Source organism: Acanthopagrus latus, chromosome 9, assembly GCF_904848185.1.
Source record: "Acanthopagrus latus isolate v.2019 chromosome 9, fAcaLat1.1, whole genome shotgun sequence".
Taxonomy (NCBI): domain Eukaryota; kingdom Metazoa; phylum Chordata; class Actinopteri; order Spariformes; family Sparidae; genus Acanthopagrus; species Acanthopagrus latus.
In genome coordinates, this window is record NC_051047.1 from 29,706,379 (window position 1) to 29,728,682 (window position 22,304).

A 22,304-nucleotide genomic window follows, 5' to 3' on the forward strand; every position below is an offset into this window, starting at 1 on the left:
GAGTCCGTCGTCTCTTTTTACTTTTCATTTTTCTCTCAGATTAGAAACCAAACTGTAGAAACAGTGAAGTTCCTCCTGAACACGTCACAATTAAAGTAACTAGTAACTGAAGGTGTCAAATGATCGTGGAAGGAGTGGAGTGGAAGAACAGAGTAAATGTACGTAGTTATTTTACTACAGATTGATGACTGTTTAATCACTTTAATTAAACATTAAACGTCTTCAAATCTCACACGAGTCATTTCAGATGTGTTGATTTACTGTAACTGCACATTTGACAGTTTAATATTAAATGTTTTAATGTTTATAATTTTTACTTTTTCATCTTTTGGAAGAAATAAAAATGTAAATTATTTTTGTGCAGGATTCATTCAGACTTTAAACATGAATTAAGACAGAAACACTTGGGAGCAGTCATCAGTGGTCAGTGTTAAAGTGACATGAGTTAATAATTATTGAACTGTAAACACAGTTTTAAGTTTTAAACGCTGATTTGATTTATAGATTTAAAAAACAACCTGAAGATGATGAGACAGTTTCACCTCGTCAGGTTACTGATCGTCTGTATCATCACATTTTCTACTTTTGTTTCATTATTAAACTAAACGTTGAGTCGAACAGATTCAGTCTCAGGTTCTGGCTGGTGGTTCTGATCCGTCTGCAGCAGGAAACAGGACTCCGTCGTCGTCTGAAGTTTTTAAACTTGAATAAATACTTCAGGTTTCAGACAAGGACGTTTGTTTTCGTTTCATTAACACGTCTGAACGTCGTCAGTGAGCAGACTCTAGTGTTGGCACTGAACCTTCCTCCTCCTCCTCCTCCTCTCCTCCTGATCCTCCTCTCCTCCTCCTCCTCCTCCTCCTCCTCCTCCTCCTCCTCTCCTCCTCCTCCTCCTCCTCCTCCTCCTCCTGATCCTCCTCTCCTCCTCCTCCTCCTCTCCTCCTCTCCTCCTCCTCCTCTCTCCTCCTCCTCTCCTCCTCCTCCTCTCATCTCCTCTCCTCTCCTCCTCCTCTCCTCTCCCTCCTCCTCCTCTCCTCCTCCTCCTCCTCCTCTCATCTCCTCCTCCTCCTCTCCTCCTCCTCCTCTCCTCCTCCTCCTCCCTCCTCCTCTCCTCTCTCCTCCTCCTCTCCTCCCTCCTCCTCCTCCTCCTCTCCTCCTCTCCTCCTCCTCTCCTCCTCTCCTCCTCTCCTCCTCCTCCTCTCCTCCTCCTCTCCTCCTCCTCCTCTCCTCCTCCTCCTCTCCTCCTCCTCCTGCTGCTGCTGCAGGTCACAAATGTTTTCAGCCAAAAGTTAAAAAGCACAATGGCCGTGGGTGTAGAGGGGAGGTGGAGGGGAGGTGGAGGGGAGGTGGAGGGGAGGTGGAGGGGGAGGCGGGTCTGTGTCGGGGGGGTTAAGTCGTGCAGTGAGATCATATTAGCGCCCACATATACCTTCGACCACACAACGAGCATTCACGTCTCACTTTCAGCTCTTTCTCTGCGGCCTCCTCTCGGGGTTTTGATCACAGAGGGCATTACTCGGCCTGAACTGCCCCTAAATCCTGCCGGTCACACCTCTTATTAAAGCCCGTTTTGTCCCACGCCCTCCACCCCCGCCCCTGCTCTTGGTATTCAGCCCAGGTCAGCAGATTTCGGCCCGGCCCACCGTGGATCCCCTTTTTAATTTGCACCTGTTGCGCAGTTGTCCGGGAGGCAAGTGCCACAGACAAAGATCATATTATGAGCAGATATGCAGCCTAATCTCCATGTACCCGGAGGGGAAGGAGGGAAGGAGCTGCGGCGGTGTTTTATTTTCTCCTCCCTGGGAACCTGCACGCTGCTCGGATGTAAAGGTTTACGGTTTGGAAACTGGCAGCAGATAAAATCCCCGGAGGAGAGAAAGCTTCACTTCCCACTCGCTCCTGAGCTGCAGATAAGACGCCGTCGACGTATCGCTTTATTAGACCGCTGACGAGAAAATGAAGCTGAAAATTGTTCTTCTCTGGCCTGCCAGCTGGTTCCCATGATGTCATGGTGCTGTGCCGGCCTCCGCCCACCCCCACCCCCGACTCTGCACCTCCGCCTCTCCCAGGTTTAAGAAAGCATCCGTTTCTCTAAGCAGCAGCAGGTTTAAAGAGCGATTCCACCAATTTTTACACATTAAAGTAGAATAAAGTCTCCAGAGGAATATTCTCCACTGATGGCTCATATGCATTGTGGGTAATGTAGGCTCCAGGGTTTGTTGTTGTGTCTTGTGTGCTGTTCTGGAGTCTGTCTGTTCCTCACGTTTTGGTGCTTGTCATTGGTTATTGATCCGTTACAGAGTCATGAGGGTCTGATAGGTTTCTGGTCCTGCTGGTCCGGTCGGGTGTGACTGACTGAACCAGCGTTTGTCGGCTGAAGAGAACTGTGAGCTCCGCTCCAGGTGTTGTGATGTCTCAGTTTATTATTCTTGTCATGAAGAACTCAAACTGAGAGTTGTTTCCGTGTTGACGACTTGATCTGTCGCTGCTGCCGTCTTCTGTCCAGTTCCACTCAGCTGAGGTGATTTAAGTCTTTTCTGGATGTTTAGAGGAAAAGTAGCTCAGTTGAAAGTCTGAACTAAACATGACGTGTCACAGTTGTCCTGATGGACTGTAGTCCTGTTCTCATTCATGGGCTCTAAGAACAGGGTCATATTACAGGTCCGGTCCGGTCCGGTCCTGATCGAGGTGACAGATGTTAGCAGCTGGTGCGTCAACCTTTGAGAGATTTATGCTCGTTGGTTTTTGAGGTCACGTCCCTTCAGATTCAAGCTTAAAATATCCACAACTTCAATGACACATTTTTGTGCATTGAACATGAGACAGTAAATATTTTACCTGTAATTAAGTATTTTACATTGTAGTTTTATTTCTCAAAATGATAAAAACATCAGATGTTTGCACAAGTTAAAAGATGTAAATAAGTTTCAGAGCTGCTGGTTGGAGGAGTTTGGAGCCCAGTGAGCAGTTTTCAGTCATAATGCTAAGCTAAGCTAGCTAGCTGCTGTAACACAGTATCTCTACATCAGTAAAGTCTCTGAGTTTCAGTCTGTCCCTGTTTGAAGGTTTATGTTCAGTCATGGAACATTTACAGTCTTCAGTCCCCTGAGAGTCTGACAGAAAAAGACTCCCAGTCCAGGAATGTGCCTTCCTCCTCCTCCTCCTCCTCCTCCTCCTCCTCCTCCTCTGTTGTTGTTGAAACCTAACATGTCTCTGTTGTGTTTGTGTTTCAGTGTTGAACTATGAGAATGTGGTGGAGACGGGTTCGGAGACAGACGAGGACGACAGGACATTGGTCTCTGAGGACGGTGGCCCCGCTAACGGCAGTGCTGCAGGAGGAGGAGGAGGAGGAGGAGGAGATGATGAGGAGCAGGGCAGCCCGGCTGGCGTGCCCCCCCTGGAGGCGTCGCCCCGGGTGGCCCACGCCCTGCTGTCCTCAGAGGGCTCGGAGGTCCGGGACGGACTGCAGAACCTCCACCAGCGCTGGAGACTCGGAGACGACAGCAACGGACACCTGAGCGGCTCTGGTGAGTCATCACATGACAGAAAATCATTTTTTTTTAAAAACGAAGAAAAAAAAACATCAATTAAAGATATTTTTATTATAGTACCAAGAAAAGTAACAAAAATACAAATTATATTGTTTAAATTGTGAATTATCTGATGTTTGTTTTCTGGAGCGAGAGGTCGACACCCTCTTGTTATACTTCGTCTCCTGACTTCCTCCTTTGCTGCTGTGATAATAAGAATGGCCACTAGAAGTCGCCTTAGTAAGAACCATTAATACAATCAAACTCAGCAGCATTCACACACTCTGCAAGTTCATCGTTTCCAAATGATTCCCTCAAATGTAGTTATTGTAAAAGAAATCAGCAGAGAAGCTCCGAGAGAAAACATCATTTTAATGTGTGAAATATTTAAATATTGTTTTAAAACACGATAAAACAAGAAAAAATACAAAAACTATTATAGAAACAAGATATTTTCTTTTTAAATGCTGCTGCTTCTTCTGAAACAACGATTCTCTAAACTGCCACCAGAGAAAAATAGATTTTAATACGTTTAATAACACTTCATGTGACGTCCTGTAGGTTGAGTCCACATGGTCCTCATTGTTTTGTACGTGAAAGTCTTAAAAAGACGAAGTGATTTGTATAAACTGAGCTAATGTGAGCAGCAGGTGACGGAGCGAAGCTGCTGTCAGGACGGTTGGTGTCAGCGGAGCCACAAAGACAAATTCTTTTCATCAGGATTCAGCCGGCTCGTTAGGCGGAGCCGGACTCATTATCAGAGCCAAATGAAATCTGGAGCTTCACGACGACCATTAACATGCTGAATAAGAGCAGCAGCGAGGCGGAGAGACGTCACAGGGACAGACGCTCTAACGGACCGACGGACCGACGGCAGCATCCATTCATCTCCACTAACGAGCTCAGAGCACAAACGATAAACGTCACAGCGAGTTTAAAGATAAGAACAGTCTGATGGGTTAGTTTACTCAGTGACAGGCGTCATCAGGCTCGCTGGAAAGTTACCATGAGTGTAAATACTCATTTCCAGAATGTTGGCATGTTGTTTAAAATCACACACCAGAGCAGAGAAGGACGAGGAAGACGAGGAAAAGAAAGGAAAACTTTAAACTGGACAAAAGAAGAGAGGAAGAAAGACGGTGAAGAGGAACGAGCGAGAGACAACCAGAGAACAAGGTGCAACACAGAAAGAAAGAAAGAAAGAAAGAAAGAAAGAAAGAAAGAAAGAAAGAAAGAAAGAAAGAATACACTGCATTAAGAAAACAAATAAAGGAAACAAACAGTAGAAGAAGAAGTGTGTGGTCGGAGGTGTTTTCAGTCAGCAGCTGTTGACTCAGAGAAACGTTCGAACCACAAACAGAAGTGAAACGCTCATTATGTCTCCGTCACCTCCATCTTGTCTCTCGAGGAAAGAAAAAAAAGAGGAATGAAAACACAAAGAGACTCCATTTTACTTTCTACAACAACAACAGGAGGAGGAGGAGGAGTGGGTGGAAACAGAAAGAGAAGAAGAAGAAAAGTGTCCCAGTGTTTCCATCAGAGGGAAACACCCTGTCACTGGTTAACTGGTCTTTGAATCAGAAGCTTTATTTAAACTCTCACATTCAGCACCTGATAAACTCTTTTATTTATGTCACAAACATATAAAATGGACTCAAACAATTAAAACATCTTTAAACTGCAACATGTCTTCTTCAAGTGGAGCCTCATCACTTCATTCTGTCCAATCAGCAGGATTGTTTCATGTCATCACATGAAACACACCGACTGTTAGCTCGTGGCTAGTTAGCACAGTGTCATGTATCAGAACCTTTTTCAAGAATGTGTCTTTGATAATCAAAATCCATTTTTGTTTCATGACATCAGAATTAAAATGAACAATATTTGATTTCTGGAAAACGTCACATAACCTTCAGCTAGCTAGCGAGCAGCCACAGCTAGCATTAGCTGGAGCTAATTTACAGACTGTTTCCTGTCATTTAAAAACATTTTAAGCTGTGAGATCTTCATAATTTAATTTGTCATACACCAGATTTGTAAAGCAGAAACTGGATGTAATCATAGTCCTGCTAACAGCTAGCTAGCCTAGCTTAAATGTCCCTTATATTGTCTGTTTCATTGTCTGCGTGAATACTTGATTCTGATTGGCTGCAGGGTGTCAATAACTCCTAATGAACAGACACCAATGGATGAACTGAAACATTGTTTCCTGTTTGTCGACTGTATATAAAGTTTTTGACTTTGAATTTTGCTAGCATAACGTTAGCTCTCTGGCTAACAGCGGACTAGTTTACATCCTGGTACTAAGTCATACTTAATTTAATGCATTTGTGTATTTTATTTAATTACTCTATATTAAGTGTGAACTGTATTTTGATCACAATTAACATTAAAATATACATTTATGGTGATAATCCCGGGATCATCCCTTATTGATCCAGCAACTTTATTCATGTGTTTACCAGTTTCTGTATATTTCCTTGGGTCCAGTCCGACCTGAGGGATTCGACTGAAAGCGTTCTGGGCCTTTAAATAAATCTTTGACCTCGTCTTCAGCTCGACAGGAGGGTGAAATTTACGACCGTTCAGTTTTAAATGTTTCCCTTCATCAAACCGCAAACCTTTTTGTGTTTATTCAGTAAAATGACAGAAGGATTTATCCTCATCGCTCCCTCTGGGTTTGAGGACGGAGGAGAGGCAGCTCCTCCTCCTCCTCCTCCTCCCTGTCTGTTGTTGTGAGGGTGGAGGAGGAGGTGGAGGAGGTGTGTCCCCTCTTTGAAGGGCTGAATGAAGCTTATGATACTTGTGACTCCTGTTGAGGAGTCACATGAGGAGGCCCAGGAGGAACAAACACAATAGGCCTCAGTTGTGGTTTTTCACTCATTATGTAGAAAATACCTTCAGATTGTAGTTCTGTCAGGAGGAAGCAGCTGACTGCCGGCAGCGCCGCCACCTCCCACCATCCACAGACCTTTGTTAGATACACTGAGGAGGAGGAGGAGCAGGAGGAGCAGGAGGAGGAGATGAAGAGTTAATGTCTCTTTCATGTCCTTGCATGTAACAGATGACAGGAAGGACGAGTATGAACCTGTCGGGCCGCAGGCGTCGCTGCACGCAGTGGGGAACGGTACAGGTGAGATCAATAACGACTGATCACCTGTTATAATCATATATGATCACATATAATCAAACACGCAGCCTGGACGACCTGTACAAGCAGAAACATGATGCTGACATCACTTCCTGTTTGTTTCCTGTCTTCAGTGAAGCGACTGGACGGCGTCTCCGAGCTGGACGAGTACTTCCTGAAACGTAAACTGGACGAGGGCGACGGTCACCCGGCAACCATCGCCGAGTACCTGCAGCGCAGCGACACCGCCATCATTTACCCAGAAGCCCCAGAGGAGGTGACACGACTGGGAACGCCCGAGGCCATCGGACAGGACGAGAGCGAGCACGGTGAGTCGCACAGAAAACACCAGGAGACATTTTGTGTTTAAGAAGTTCATTTTAGTTCAGACAATAACATGATAAGTCCACTTCCTGTTGCACTGACCTCTGACCCCTCCTCCTCCTCCTCTCTCTGCAGACCTGCTGTCCGGCACACCTGACGACTTCGCCCAGCTGCTCACCTGTCCGTACTGCGACCGCGGCTACAAGCGCCTGACGTCTCTGAAGGAACACATCAAATATCGCCACGAGAAGAACGAGGAGAGCTTCAGCTGCCCGCTGTGTGCCGACACCTTCAGCCACCGCACGCAGCTGGAGCGTCACATGACCACGCACAAGCCCACCAGAGACCAGGTGAGACACACCTGGACCGACAGCTCACACTGACCTCCTCACACGACAGCATTCACCCCAGACTTCACTCAGTGCTGAACATCAAAACATTTCACCATTATTGTCTTCGTTCATGCTTCAGCTGTTTGGTGAACAAACTGTCAGATAAAGTGTTCTTGTTGCCTGAAGAAACATCTGAGCTGAAACTCGTATCGGACCTCAGGCGGACCAACAACAAGCCTTTGTGTCTATTAATTGATCAGTAACTTCTTCCAAACATCACTCATTGGCTGTTGTCAGCTCTGGGCCGGGCACAGAAGAAACTGAGATGAGTTTGAAGTCGTGTTCCTGCAACACCGTCGAACTCGAACCAGTGTCGGACCAACGAGGTGTCTCGAGGTCGACTCACTGATCAGTCAGTCCTCAGAAATCCTCAAAACGTTCGCTGGATCTGTTGGTTCTGTTGGTTCTGGCTCCTAAAGGACGCAGGAATTTGACATTGTTTATCACTTTTAGTGACATTTTAGAAGCAAAACTTTTTATCTGTGAATTAAAAACCAAACTGATCCAAGAAATGAGCAACACTTCCTGTAGTTTGTTCAGCTCAGGAGAGGACGAAGGACCCGAATCCTCCCAGTCTGACCATGAACGTCTTGTTTCATTCGTAGCCTCCGTGATGTTTTTCAGCCTTCTGAAATCTTAATTTGCCCTCCTGTATGAAGCCGTGGCGGCATGGCGCTCGTCAGCAGCTGTATTCCCGCCCCCTCGCTGAGCGCTTCACGCGGGGGATGTTCGAGCGTATTAACGTCCTCGGGCCATCTGAGTTTTTACATCAGCTGTTGGAACAGAGAGTGGAACAGATTTGATTAGAAATTAAACACTAATAAAGACACACAGACCTCTTCTGCTTTAATCTGAATATTTCACATTGTGCCGTCCTCAGCAGCGGCGAACACAGTCGGGGGTGTTAAATAATCTAATAATAAGCTGCTGCTGAATGTTTCCTGCACACGCCTGTTTGCTGCCGCTCACCATCCAAAACTCACATTAGAGTCGGTAACTAAGCAGTGAATCATTCAATTTTCCAATTACACTGTGATCATAATGAGATTTCCTGAGTTAAGCCCGGCAGCCTCAGACCTCCTCAGATCACGTCTCCTCGTACCTGACCCCCCCGCCCCCCTGCAACCAGCAGCAGATGGTCTTTTCCCTGCTGCTTTAAACTATCATAATCCCCAAATGACTTTAAGTGCCTGTTTATTTGTGTACTTCCTCCCAGTTAGACTGTTAAAGAGAGACTGAGAGGACTTACTGTGAAAACACTGCGGACAGCAAGCCAAGGCGACCAGAAACCAGGAAGCAGCTCTGCCGTGTCAGCAGAAAAATCTGCCTGATTGTTATTTAATCCACAAATCAGTTTCACTACTTTACTGTGTGATTCTTAAAATGTTGAACACGAGCTGCCGAAAGTGTTTCAAAGACAGCGCTGGTCAGTTTGCAGCAGTTTGAATTTGAGGATTTGTGTCTTTTCTTAGAGAAGAAAATGAAGAAGAGAACTTCTGAGTTCTGTAGCTGTTGAGCTAGAAGAAACTTTATAAAGTCTCTCGATGAAACAGGTCGTCTGGTTCTACATTAAGTTCTTTCTTTACTTTTGTACAAACCATCACGTCTGTCTGGTTCAGCTCATTAAATGTGAACATTTGCTTTTCTTTGTCACTTCAGACAGTAAATGAAGAGTTTCTGAGTTTTAGACTGTTGGAGACATTTAAAGACTCTGAGAAACTGTGATCAGCATTTTATTTGTGACACTTTATTGACCGAACGATTCACAGATTGATTGTGAACAGAATCGCTGGTTGTTTCTTCTTGATTTTCACGTCGTTTCTTTGGTTTGAAGTCTTTTGAAACATTTTCTCCAGTTAGAGAAGAAGAAGTGATTCTGGTTCTTATCTCGTGTGGGATGTTTCAGTCCCCCCGCCTGTTTGTGTTTGTTTATCTGTGTATTTGCATGTGAATGTTGGGAATGCACCTACACGACAGACTGTTACCTCTGAACAAAGTCAGCCCACAGCGTTTCTCAGAATGCTGCAGATGAAAAGAGAAGAAGAGTCTCTGTCACGATCAGATCTGCTTCACTAAATACTATTAAACTTCCCCGTCAGCTTCTTGTGTTCCACGGTCTCGTTGTAATCGTCTTCCCTCTGTGCTCAGCGACTCCCACTCATCCTCATCACATTATAACTGTTTGTTTCTGTGTCTGCAGCCGCCGCTGCTCAACGAAGGAGCTGGAAACCGCAAGTTCAAATGCAGCGAGTGTGGAAAAGCCTTCAAATACAAACATCACCTGAAGGAGCATCTTCGTATTCACAGCGGTGAGTCGTCACCGTCTGATCAATAATAATCTTCCTGAATGACTCACGACATTTTCTGAAGAGTCAGTCGACCCGTTTCAGATCAGAGTTCAACACAATCACACTCAGAACGTTTCTTTGAATTAACAAACTGATTTTATCCGTCTGAATATGTTTTCCATTATAGCAGCAACACTAATCCTGAGCAGCTACATGAATGATTCATACTCACACATTTATGTCAAGTCACTCTTCTGTAGATAAATATTGATCTGACTGACTGAGGCTGAAACCTGCCACATAAAAGTAGGAGAGGAAATAAACTATAAAGGAAAAAATGTAATATATAAAAAGAAAAATATGTGTGTATAGAGCTGCAACACACATATTCATTGTTGATTAATCTGTTGATTATATGCTGCATTAATTGATTATTTGTTTGGTCTATTAAATGTCAGAAACTTATGTTAAATGTTGATCAGTGTTTTGTCCTCAACCCAAAGATCTTCAGTTTATTTCACAGAAGAGGAAAGAAACCAGAAAATATCCACATTTAACAACAGTTTCCTCTTAAAATGACTCAAATCAATAAAGTGATTCATTTAATAGTTGAAAACTAATCAGCTAATCGTTGAATCTCTAAAAAATAGTTCAAATGTCTGAGATTATATTTAAATGTGTTAATTTTCCCAAACTGAGAATTGAAAATAAACTTGGAAATATTCAGTTTGAGAAGTGAAACCATCTGATCTCAGCTCTGTTTGAGGAACAAGTGTTTATTTTCTATGAAATGTTAAAAAAAAAAAAAAAGTAAAATCATTATTTTGTGCAACCAAAAATATGAAAATAAAATATTCACATCCAACATGCTAGAATCAGAAATGTCTTTAAAATGTACTCAAACTATTTTCAAAGTATTTGTAATTTATTTACTAATTACTAATTTACTAAATATAATTTAGTAGTTGACAACTAACCAGTTAAAGGCAGATTATTTATTGGATGATTTATGTGATGGATGATATTTTGTTAGTCACAAACATTACAGTAACAAAAAAAAAACAGATTCAGACTCTACTTGTTAGCATCGTCTTGCTAGCAGCTCTTTGAGGCTCTACAGTGGTACTTTGAGCTAAATGCAAACATTTACATGCTAATGTGTCAATGCTAACATGTTTAGCAAGAATAATGTTTACCATTATTCCCCATGCTAGGTTAGCATATTAGCCTGCTAACATCAGCTAATCCTAATAAACACCAAACCAGCTGAGTCTGATGTGAGTGGCATCAGTTCTGCTGGTATTTGGTTTTAAACCAAAGAAATGGACACATTGAAATGTTGACCTGATGGTGGCGCTAGATGAAAGTCACAGGATCACCAAATGATTTGGAGGGTCCAATAGAATATAGCCTGACTGTGGAAATGTGGACAAAAATGAAGCCTCATATAATCAAATGATTCTAATCACAGAGTCAAATAAAATCTGCCAACACAATAAAACTAGATTTATTTGAATCTATTTGATAATCCATGACTGGTGCTGTGTTGCAGGTGAGAAGCCGTACGAGTGCTCCAACTGTAAGAAGCGGTTCTCCCACTCCGGCTCCTACAGCTCCCACATCAGCAGCAAGAAATGCATTGGCCTGATCGCCGTCAATGGACGAGTCCGCAACGGAAACAAGCCTGGCTCCTCCCCCAACTCCACGACCTCATCGCCTGGAAGCCCCGCCCTCGCCCAGCTCCGCCACAAACTGGAAAATGGGCGACCGCTTGGCCCTCCAGACCAGCAGGGGCAGCTTGACATCAAAGCCGAGCCGATGGACTTCAATGAGTACCGGCTGCTGATGGCCTCACAGCATGGGTTCGGAGCACCGGGGGTCTACTTGAATGGCCGGGGTGGGAGTCCGCTGGGTATCCACAGCTCCTCCCAGAGCCCCCATCAACATCTTGGAGGCCTGGGGCTGGACCTCCCCCTGCTGGGATACCCAGGGGCTTTCGGGAACAATCTGAGTGAAGTGCAGAAGGTACTTCAGATCGTGGACAACACGGTGTTCAGGCAGAAGATGGATGGGAACCCAGAAGAGATCTCCAAGCTCAGGGCCTACATGAAGGAGCTGGGCGCCCAGATGGAGGAGCAGAAGCTGGCCCAGGCCAGCCTACAGGTGGGGGGTCACGGCAGCCCCACAAAGAGCATCATCGACTACACGCTGGAGAAGGTCAATGAGGCCAAGAGTCTGATCGATGAGTCCAAGAGGCAGGTGGACGTAAAGAAAGAGAAGCCAAACCACTTAACTGATCTCAGCAGTGAGGAGAAATCCCATGATGGACAGAACAGTTTCCTGTCCTTCTCCTGCCAATACTGCAAGGAAACGTTCCCGGGTCCCATCCCACTGCATCAACATGAGCGCTACCTGTGCAAAATGAACGAGGAGATCAAGGCGGTCCTGCAGCCGGCTGAGAGCAGCCCTGCTGGCCGCCAGGGGGCTATGGCGTCCGAGCTGACCACTAATGAGCGAGCTACCAGCCCCATCAACCCCTTCAAGGACCATGTGTCAGTGCTCAAGGCCTACTTTGCCATGAACACTGAGCCCAACTCAGAGGAACTGCTCAAGATTTCAATTGCTGTCGGCCTTCCTCAAGAGTTTGTCAAGGAGTGGTTCGCCCAGTGGAAGAACCAAAACCAACACGGAGGCAGTCTGAGGAAAAAGTCACCCCCTCCTGACCGCGGTGAACTTGGCATCAACCACAGCTTGAGCCGGTCACCGATGTCACTTCCTGCTGTAGATTTACATGGAGGCTTCACTAACGGTGATGCCTCCCACAGATTCATGAAGGCCAACCAGTTTACAGCCAATAGGCAGACAACAGGGGACAAGCCACATGACCCCTTGGACCACTTGAGGAGCAACACACCGTCACCCCTCAACCTTTCCTCAACTTCCTCCAAAAACTCTCAGAGCAGCTCTTACACTCCAAACAGCCTGGCCTCTGAGGATGCACACGGGGATATACCACTGGATCTGTCGCTGCCCAAACACATGGCGCAGAAGCTCATCTCTGTGGGAGAGAAGCGACCCAGACCCAATGGTTTCATCATTGAGCGCAACGGCGAGGCTCATGGTCGAGAGCATTTGTCCGGACCCTTAGATTTGGTCAACATCAAGAAGGAGGTCCTAGGCTCTGATGGTGGAGGGAACTCTGCCCATCAGCTAGAGAAAAGCACCAGTCCCATCTTTGGGATCAATCCCTTCACCGGCGGTCCCGTCTACACCTCTCTGCCGCCTCATGGAGCATTTCCTCCACCTACCTTCATGTCTCCTGGCCAAGCCTCCATCCCCGGTCTCAGGCCCTACCCTGGCCTCGACCCCATGAGCTTCCTGCCCCACATGGCCTACACCTACGCCACCGGGGCGGCCACATTCGCTGAAATGCAACAGAGGAGAAAGTACCAGCGGAAACCAGGTTTCCAGGTAAGACTACCCAACAATCCAGATACTGTCCATGATGATTTTTCAACCCAAAATGATGGTTGTTCCTCATCTGCCACTTCTAATGTTAAAGTTACTTAATGAAGTTTAATTAATTGACATACATCCCTGCAGGGATGCAGGAAGGACTGTATCTTGAATGTTAACTTGCTGATCATGTTGCTGTTAGCCGGAGGGCATACAACAAAATCCACAGGCTTGTGTGTCTTGGCACTTTGACTTGTCTTGTCTGTTTGACTAGTCACACGAGAACTTTCTTGGCAGGAATACCTGGTGACAAAACAATCTCACCACAAGGTCCGTTAGTTATTTTCTGGTATTTTCTGCCGACATTGTGATTTATGATGGGCACCTTATCACCTGCCCGACGATTCCATCATTAAGTGCTATTTTCGAGATGAAGAGTCATCTTTCGACCCTCACATTTAGGCCAGCATTGGCAAGAAGTTAGTTCAGCCCTCAGAAGAACTGATATTTGAGCATTAATAATATCAGAACAATCTGGCAACTCCATCTGCTGAGGAAGACAGTGTTGAATTATCAAAAGCAGCAGTTCCAGAAGACGTACAAGAGACGTACCAGAGACGTTCATTTATCCCACATACCACATGTAGGCCATAGCATGGCCACAATCTGGTCTACAGTTAATTTATATCCTGGTGGGCTGGATCTGGCCCAGTTCAGGTTTATTCAGTTCACTCTTGGCTGACACATGGCCATGGTATGGACTGCTTCTAGATCAGATCTGGCAACCAGGAGTGGACGGCATAGGATCTGTCATTCCACACAGTATGTGGGCTGCATGTGTGTTGTGGGCCACAACAATTTTGCTATCTGGGATGGACCTTGTGCTGAAATTGTTTGGTTAAAGGTGGAATGAATGGTGTATCTTTGTTGTGGTTTTTATACACATAATCCTCTCAGGCTCCTGTAGGATGCATGCTTCTGGTGCTACGATCTGGCACCTGGTCACTATGTTTTTATAAAGTCTAGCCCTCACATCCTGTGTGCAGATGTTCTCCTGAAGGTTGACGTCCAGAAATATCCTAAACATGGCAAAATCAGTTGCCATTTACTTCACCAGGGTTTAGACTGAGAGCAACCTTAACAACCTGCTTTTTAAATCTTTCCAAATAATATACATTTAGTTTTCCTTTAAATAATGAATACTATACAGGGAAAATGTGACTGGACAAGACCGCCCAAGTACAGCATATGTGTGGGAAACACTACATTGGATAGGCTACATGTAGACAGTCTATGTTTAAGGTGCTCAGGGTTTGACATTAAATCATCTCAAGCCTCCTTTTACCATATTTTCACAAAAATCTAGAGACCACCACAGCAAGTGACAGGGTCAAGTCTGACACATACCTGGACTTTATTTCAACAGTTTCATCCGCACCAGTCTCAGCGCGGGTAGTTTGGGTCAGGTCCATGTTTTACTGTAGATACAGACACTACTAGACAGTTCAGGTAGGTCTTAAATGATGACTGAGAGGACAGTCTTACTCATTCTGCCTTTAAGTGAGTAGTTCAGTTTCAGCAACCATCTGTGTGATGAGATTCTCACTTTTTCAGTTCTGTTTCTTCCTTCTTGTTTCTCAGGGGAATTGCTACAATTCGGTTCAGTGACAAATCACAAAACTTGGCTCACCTGTTCTCCGTCTTTATCTATAAACAAACTCTCAACACTTCACTCCGACCTCGTCCTCCACATGCCCCCCTCTTGTTTAAGTGTCTCCTGGATGAAGGGGACTTACCCAGGTTGGGCCCTTAAGCCCTGTCCAGACTTGGGATCACGGAGGCGGTGGGGGGTGGGAGCAGAAGGTGTCTCTGCGTGTGAAGTCGACAGGTGTGGGATTATCAGACGTATTGAAACGATCTGTGCTTGTGTCTCAGGGGGAGCTGCTGGACGGGACGGCGGACTATCTGTCAGGCCTGGACGACCTGACAGACAGCGATTCGCTGCTCTCCAGGAAGAAGATTAAGAAGACTGAAAGTGGTATGTACGCGTGTGACTTGTGCGACAAAACATTCCAGAAGACCAGTTCCCTCCTAAGACACAAATATGAGCACACAGGTATATATAACATTTGGACACTTCTTTTTTACCCCAGCCCCGATGCTTTGTGCCCTCTCCCTTCATATCTCATGTCTACAGAGTTTTGTTTCATTCTCTCCTTTTTGTTTTGATTTCAGTCACGTAGCTCCCCCACTTGTAGTTTTTTCTTTTTCTCTGCCGCTCTTTTTTCTGTTTTGTTCTCTGTAAACCATGGCCTTTAACATGTTCCTTTCTTTTCAGCAGGGGGTAGGGATCATTTAATATGGAGAGGATTACATAAACATGCAGCGCCCCAAATATAGGCAACATGTTCTGCGGCATCTCATTCACACAGTGATGTGTTTGTGTAGAGAGACGGAGGAGGAGGAGGAGGAGGAGGAGGAGGAGGAGGTGTGCATGTTCGCATGTGTTGCTGTTTGTGTGTGTGTGTGTGTGTGTGTGTGTGTGTGTGTGTGTGTGTGTGTGTGCGCGCGCGCGCTGTGGCTGTACGGGAAGATCAAAAGGAAATATTCATTACAGCAGAGAGATGGTCCATTTCTTCCACTTCTGAACTGGAAACAAACAGTTTGTGATATGAATACACCAGTAAACATCTCACGGTTCAACTATCTGTCAGCCATTTAATATTAAAACATGGAGGTACATCAGATACAGCAAACATGAAATGGATGTTTTTATCACGTCAGTGAGAGTTGATTCATTATCACGTCCACAGTCACAGGTATTATTCCTATTTTCTTTTTGTTCTGATGTCCAGGAAACAGTTTTTGATTTGTTGACATGAATCATCATAAAAGGCTCTTAAACTAAAAATCTGTGTTTTCTCAATGAAGTCTGGTAGAAACAACAAACAGGTCACAGAGAGCTTGTCCCTGTAAATCCAAACATGTCAGGTTAGATATGGAGGAACTGTGAATTCCTGCATGCTGACTACAAACAACAAATTATTAGACGTTTCGATCTGAATCAAATCTTTGTTAGTTTAGTTAAAATTAATGTTTAGACACTTTTCTCTTATTTATTTGTTTGATTAAATAAATTAAACAAATCTGGGCATAAATAAACCTGAAGCATTATTTTAAAACTAAAATCAATGTTTTTTGTTTGGTTCAAACCACAAACCAAAAGATTCCCCCTCTTTAAAGCCTCGTCACATGTTTCAGATGAATCACTCTCCAGTAAAACATTGTGTGGGTTTAAGTTTCTTTTACTCATTATTCTCTTGACTTGACTGATCACCTGAGAGCCGTCCTTTTAGAATCAGAACATGTTGGGCTGAAATCAAATTTTCCTCTTGAATTCTCTTTACTGGAACTCTCTGATGCACCTTTGCATAAATTAACCAAATCTGATTTATAAAAATAAAATTAGTGTTTTTTCCAATGAAGTTTGGTAGAAACTATGAATATGTAATTACAGCTCAGTGACTCCAACCAAATTCATAACAGATGATGTTCCATTTTCTCATAATTTTTTACACCGGCTCTGATCCATCCAGGAATCAAAACTGTCTTCATCTCAGTATAAAATCCAGGCACAAATCTGAATCATTCTTTGAAAACTACAATTAGTGTTCTTTTCAGTCAAGTTAGGCACAAACCACAAAGTCACCAACAGAAAGAGTGCCGATCTTTTACAGCTGCTTTCCTGTGGTCGTCAGCAGGCGCAGGAACCATGAAAAACATTTTTGGGTCCTGAAATTTTTTTTTTTCACTGAAGTTTAATTCAAATGACAAATCATTTTAAAGTTTTTTTTATTTATGTTCTGTTGTTGGAACGTTCTGATTTGTCTTTGAACAATCATATGAATCTGATCTGTAAAATTAAAACAAGTATTTTTTCCACTGAAGTTTGGTAAAAACCACAAACCTTTTTAAAGTTTACTTTATTAATTTACTTTCTGTCACTGCAACTTTCTGATGTGGCTCAGCACAAATCAACCGAAACCGAGCTGTAAAATTAAATTGAGTGTTTTTTGAATGGAGTTTGGTAGAAAGCACAAACATGCTGTTACCTGAGCAGCGTCCTGTTTAAAGAGCTGTGACCTGTTCTACCTTCGTCTCTTTCACTCAGTTGCATCATCTGTCGTTCATGTCGCCCCCCGCCCACCCCGTCACTCAGAGCAGGAATCCACCGTCTCGGTTATTTTTGCCGCACCGCGTGTGTGTGTGTTACAGTGAAGTATGCCAGCTATGGTGGATGTTTCAGGCGTTCCAGGTCTATTTGCGGCTACGATCTGCCTGCATGTGTGTTTGTGAAGAGCTGTGCATGTTTGCGCGTGTTTTTTCTTGCATGTGTGTGTTTTCCCGAGTGTGTGTGTGTGTGTGTGTGTGTGTGTGTGTGTGTTGGCGGTGCCCGGGTGAAGCCATGTTTTTGGTGCATGTGTGCGTAGGACGTGTGTTTGGACGGTGTTCAGCCTGTCGGTTGGCAGCAGACTGAAGCATCCTGTTCAGAGTCAGATGGAAGAAATTTCCGCTCGTATGGAGTTTGTAGTAAATTCAGGAGTGTGTGTGTGTGTGTGTGTGTGTGTGTGTGTGTCAGGAGGTAGGGGGGCGGAGTTATGGCTGTGAAGGATCCCTGCTCCTCCTCAGGTTGAAATCTGTTAATGTGATGTCATCAGCCCGTCGCAGGTTCATGTTGCTCGTGGCATCCCGCCTCGCCTCAGCATCGCCGTGGCAACAGATGGACGGTAGCCAGGAGTCTTATTTTGGAGCTGACAGGAAGTCAGCGAGACAAAGTGTTTAAATCATTTAGAAGCTTCCTGAAGTTTGAACATCAGAATTTAAATTCAGATTAGAAACAGCTTCACACACAACATCCAGCTCAAACAGACCAATCGTGTGTCCTCAAACAGAATAACAGCCAAAGTGTAGACAAAGTGTCCTACAGAGAATAATCATGATTCATTATAATCTGACAGGATTCTTCCATCAAACCTGAGATCAGACAGCAACATGTCCTCATTGCTAAACGACTGGACTGTAGAACCGCCGCGTCACAGACCTCCACTGTACCATCGCTGCTCAAGTTTAGAACCTTACGAGTGTAAATTAATATTCCTACATTTTGTTGACGTTATGTTCGTACGTTACCATTATTAGTTCAGTGAACTCTCCACTGACTTTTGGTCCTTTGTTGCTCCTCATGCTCCTCCTGACTTCCTCCTTTGCTGCTGTGATAACCACTCCGGCCTGTAGAGGTCACCACCTGACCGCTAACGCTAACACTGGTTGTAATAAGCTGCGTTCACAGTCGAACTTTTGTCCTTTTTCTGATGAGGACAAGCTGAAAGAAAGTCAAATGTTTAGGAAACTGTGTCAAGAAAATGTTAACAATTTGAAATAAGTGATTTAAGTTCCATTGATCAAATCTTCTCCCAGTTAAATGTTTTGTCTGAATGTAATAAACTATGTTCATACATCTAGTTAATTCACATGCGAGAACATGGCAGCAGGTGAAACTGACGTCAGGATGTAAGTGAGCGTCCAGCTCTCTGTATTCAGGTGTGATGCAGCTGCAGCCTCTCAGGTGTCACTTCCTGTTTCACTCACCATGACATCATCACATCAGCAGCTCAGGGTTCAGCTGCACACACAGAAACACTCACAGACCAGATGTTGAACATGATGGTGTGAAGTCGTCCTCGTGTGTCTGCTGCCTGTTTGTTGTTGTGAGTCAGCTGATGTCTTCTTCTTCTTCTGTCTCTGCTGTGTGCTCATGTCTTCCTGCCGCTGACCGTCCTCCCCCTGTGTGTTGTGTCTCTGCAGGGAAGCGTCCTCACCAGTGTCAGATCTGTAAGAAGGCCTTCAAACACAAACACCATCTCATCGAACACTCGCGCCTCCACTCCGGAGAGAAACCCTACCAGTGCGACAAGTGCGGGAAGCGCTTCTCTCACTCGGGCTCGTACTCGCAGCACATGAACCACCGATACTCGTACTGCAAGAGGGAGGCGGAGGAGCGCGAGGCGGCTGAGAGGGAGGCCAGGGACAAGGGAGGAGGAGGCGTGGTGGTCGGGGGCATGGAGCCCACCGAGCTGCTGATGCGGAGGGCCTACCTGCAGGGGCTGGGGCCGCTCGGGTACTCGGACCCCGAGGACCAGCAGGAGGATGGCGGCGGTGGTGGTACGATCCTGAGAGACGGCAGCGAGGGAGGAGGACAGGAGGAGAGGGAAGTGGACAAAAAGACGTACGAGGAGGTGACAGACAGACAGGAGGCAAGTTTCAGGGAAGGAGAAGAGGAAGAGGAGGAGGAGGACGAAGAAGGTGACAGCAGGAGCCAGGTGGACTCGACGAGGGACGACAAGGGCAAAGACACGACGCAGCTGATGGACGAGAGCTCACGAGAAGGGAAGACAGACGGCAAGTCGGACCAGGACGACTGATCCGGAGACTAATTTAAAAAAGCTTTCAAACATTTGTCACGTTGGCTTGATTCAGAAGGATGCTTTTATTTTGAAGCGACTGTACACTAATTATCAGGGGTGTCAAAAAATATGACTTTTATTTGTTCTGACTTCTGATTTCCCTCGTGAGACACACATGCGTACATCACACAGGTGTGTTTCACCTGACCGCAGACCAACGTGTTTTACATCAGGACCTTTGAGTTATCAGATTCTGTCAGTTCAGACAGTTCTTTGACAATTTAAGATCATTTTGTGAAGATTATTTGAACCCTCTTTTATGAACCTAAACCTTTTAAATAATAATTCTATGACTTGATCTGTGAGTTTCTGAATGTAGAACAACAATCGAGCTTGATGGCGTCGCTCTGCTCTCAAACACAAACTGAGATGAGAATCATTTTCCATCTTGTTCGACGGAAGCTAATTCTTCAGCGGTAGCTTCCAGGCTACCGGTGAAGCTACACAGCTGATGCTAACGTTTGCTAGCAAGAATGATTGTTGTTAAACTTCTGATATCACAGCAGTTGTAGACAAAATCTTTAATTGAACGAATCTATAATAAATCTGGTTTCTAGCGGCTAGATGTTGATGCTAACCATGCTGCTAGCTGTGTCTGAATTCATCCATCAGGCTGCAGGAGCTGTTGTGAGTTGGAAGCTAGCAAATTAGTAGTTAGCTTTTCAGCTAACGTAACTCGCTAACTAATCCTGCAAGAATTTAAAATAAGAATATAAAATAAGACAATTAATCTGGAAAATTAGGAAGGTTTTATCTGAAATACAACTGATCAACAAGACACAATTTAGAAATATGGCTGATTAGCACTAGCATGCTCCCAGACAGCTAGCGAGTCAGTGGTTAGCTCTCCAGTTGGTGTAATTCACCAACTAGCTCACAACATTAGCTTTCTGATATGAAATATTTAGCCGTTTCCCTCATGTGGTTATCTGACAAACTGATTTTGATCTGATTTCAGAGATTATAACAGTTGTTTTGACCAATAAGAGACAAAACCTTGAAGTTCAGTATCCTGAAATCACTCATTTGGCTCATTTGGCAGGCAGAAGCTGGTAAATCAAAGGTCACGTTTCTAATTGGTGAATTAAAATGAAACACGGTGATATTTTCATGAATGACTGCAGAGAGGTGCGGCTCCTCTCCACCTCTGATACTTCAGCCACAGTCTCTAACCGGAGATGCAACTCGATGACGGCCAGCGTCCGCGTCATGAAGCTGGGTGGGATTGTTTAAAAATCCACATTATGCAAAAAATAAAAAATGAAATAAAAGAAGAAGTAATAATGAGTATCATTATAATGAAATGAAGTGAAGCTGTTTTTAATGTACAGTATTATAAAGGCCTAAAAGCTGTGTGGTGCTATAATGTTCTTAACTTCCTGTGTCTCGTTGTGTTCGAACCCCCATCAGGAAATTGCACTCGACTCCCGAATCACTACAAAATAAAAGAAAAAAGAATGAAAAAATAAAAAAAGAGGGAAACGCCTCGAACACTCGGTCACTTCCTGTCGGTGTATCTTTTGTCTCCTTTTACTGTGACGTTTTTTTATTTTGATCCTGTTTTATTATTTTTGCCAACTAACCACACGACTTTGGGCCTCCTAATGTTTTTTGTTTTTTTCTTTATGTGAAGGAACATTTAAACCTGTGTGATTTTCAAAATAAAATGTTGATGTGAGTCTTAAAAAGGAGAGGAGGGAGCGTGATATGAAAGGGCTCCGTTTTAAAAAGATAAAATAAAAAAGGACAGAGCCTTTTTTGTGTGTTGATTTTTCTCCAGAGAAAGCCTTATATGCAAACCTCTCACCTGTTCTGCAAAGTGCCATCCCTGTACAGTGTACATCACCTGTCCTCTGCTCTGCTTCACATGGAAATGAATATTTCCTCTTGTTTTGATTCGTCAGTATTAGATAGATAGACGGCAGTTTGTTAGTTTACATATGTTTGTGCAATTCTCTGTATTTTTTTGTTCCATGACAGTATTTCTTGTCAGTATTACTTTTTTTGTTTTTGTTGAATTTTCCAACACAAATTTCATTTTTTTTTTGTTTTTATTTGAGAATTTACCATTTTATTTATGTGACTCATTTTATATTTCCTAATTTTATTTATTTCATACTGTAGTGTACAGTATTAGAGTTCCTCACAAATAGATATATTTTAGTAAAAATGATTCTGTCATTGACTATTGGAGCAAAACTATGAACAGAGCGTCTGTGGTATTTGGAAAAATTCAATTGTTTTGTTGATTTTTGTTTTTATTTCCTTTGAAACTACTGGAAATTCTAAATTTGGGGAACTTTTGATACAATGATTATTGTGAAAACACTGTATTTTTAAAAAAAAATCCACTTTATTCATCCCACTGAAAAGGTGACGAAGGACTGATGATGATGAAGATGATGATGATGATGATGATGATGATGATGAAGGAATTCCTAAAATGTCTGAAGTATTATTATTGAATTTTTAATTTCTCTTGGAGATGACCATGCTCGAATAAATGTAGCCAAATTAAATTTTAATAAAACTGTGTTATTCTTCTTGTAACCTGTGTGATTCATTCAACCACACACACACACACACACACACACACACACACACACACACACACACACACACACACACCTGTTGTGTCTAACTGGGCCTATAAACCAACT

The 22,304-nt window shown here is 44.0% G+C and overlaps 1 protein-coding gene across 2 annotated transcripts in view; it reads left to right on the forward strand.

Moving 5' to 3' along the window:
* Nucleotides 1-22,194, forward strand: part of zeb2a (zinc finger E-box binding homeobox 2a) — a 56,720-nt gene extending 34,526 nt beyond the window's left edge. The window contains exons 3-10 of one of the 2 annotated variants that reach the window (XM_037109730.1): nucleotides 3,234-3,527; nucleotides 6,595-6,663; nucleotides 6,795-6,989; nucleotides 7,120-7,334; nucleotides 9,577-9,685; nucleotides 11,217-13,135; nucleotides 15,056-15,236; nucleotides 18,986-22,194. In XM_037109730.1, coding sequence (XP_036965625.1) covers nucleotides 3,234-3,527; nucleotides 6,595-6,663; nucleotides 6,795-6,989; nucleotides 7,120-7,334; nucleotides 9,577-9,685; nucleotides 11,217-13,135; nucleotides 15,056-15,236; nucleotides 18,986-19,602 — 3,599 coding nt within the window. In that variant the 3' untranslated portion in view covers nucleotides 19,603-22,194. The remainder of the gene's footprint in view (nucleotides 1-3,233; nucleotides 3,528-6,594; nucleotides 6,664-6,794; nucleotides 6,990-7,119; nucleotides 7,335-9,576; nucleotides 9,686-11,216; nucleotides 13,136-15,055; nucleotides 15,237-18,985) is intronic. The other variant, XM_037109732.1, reaches the window with a different exon arrangement.
* The last annotated feature ends 110 nt before the right edge of the window (nucleotides 22,195-22,304 follow it).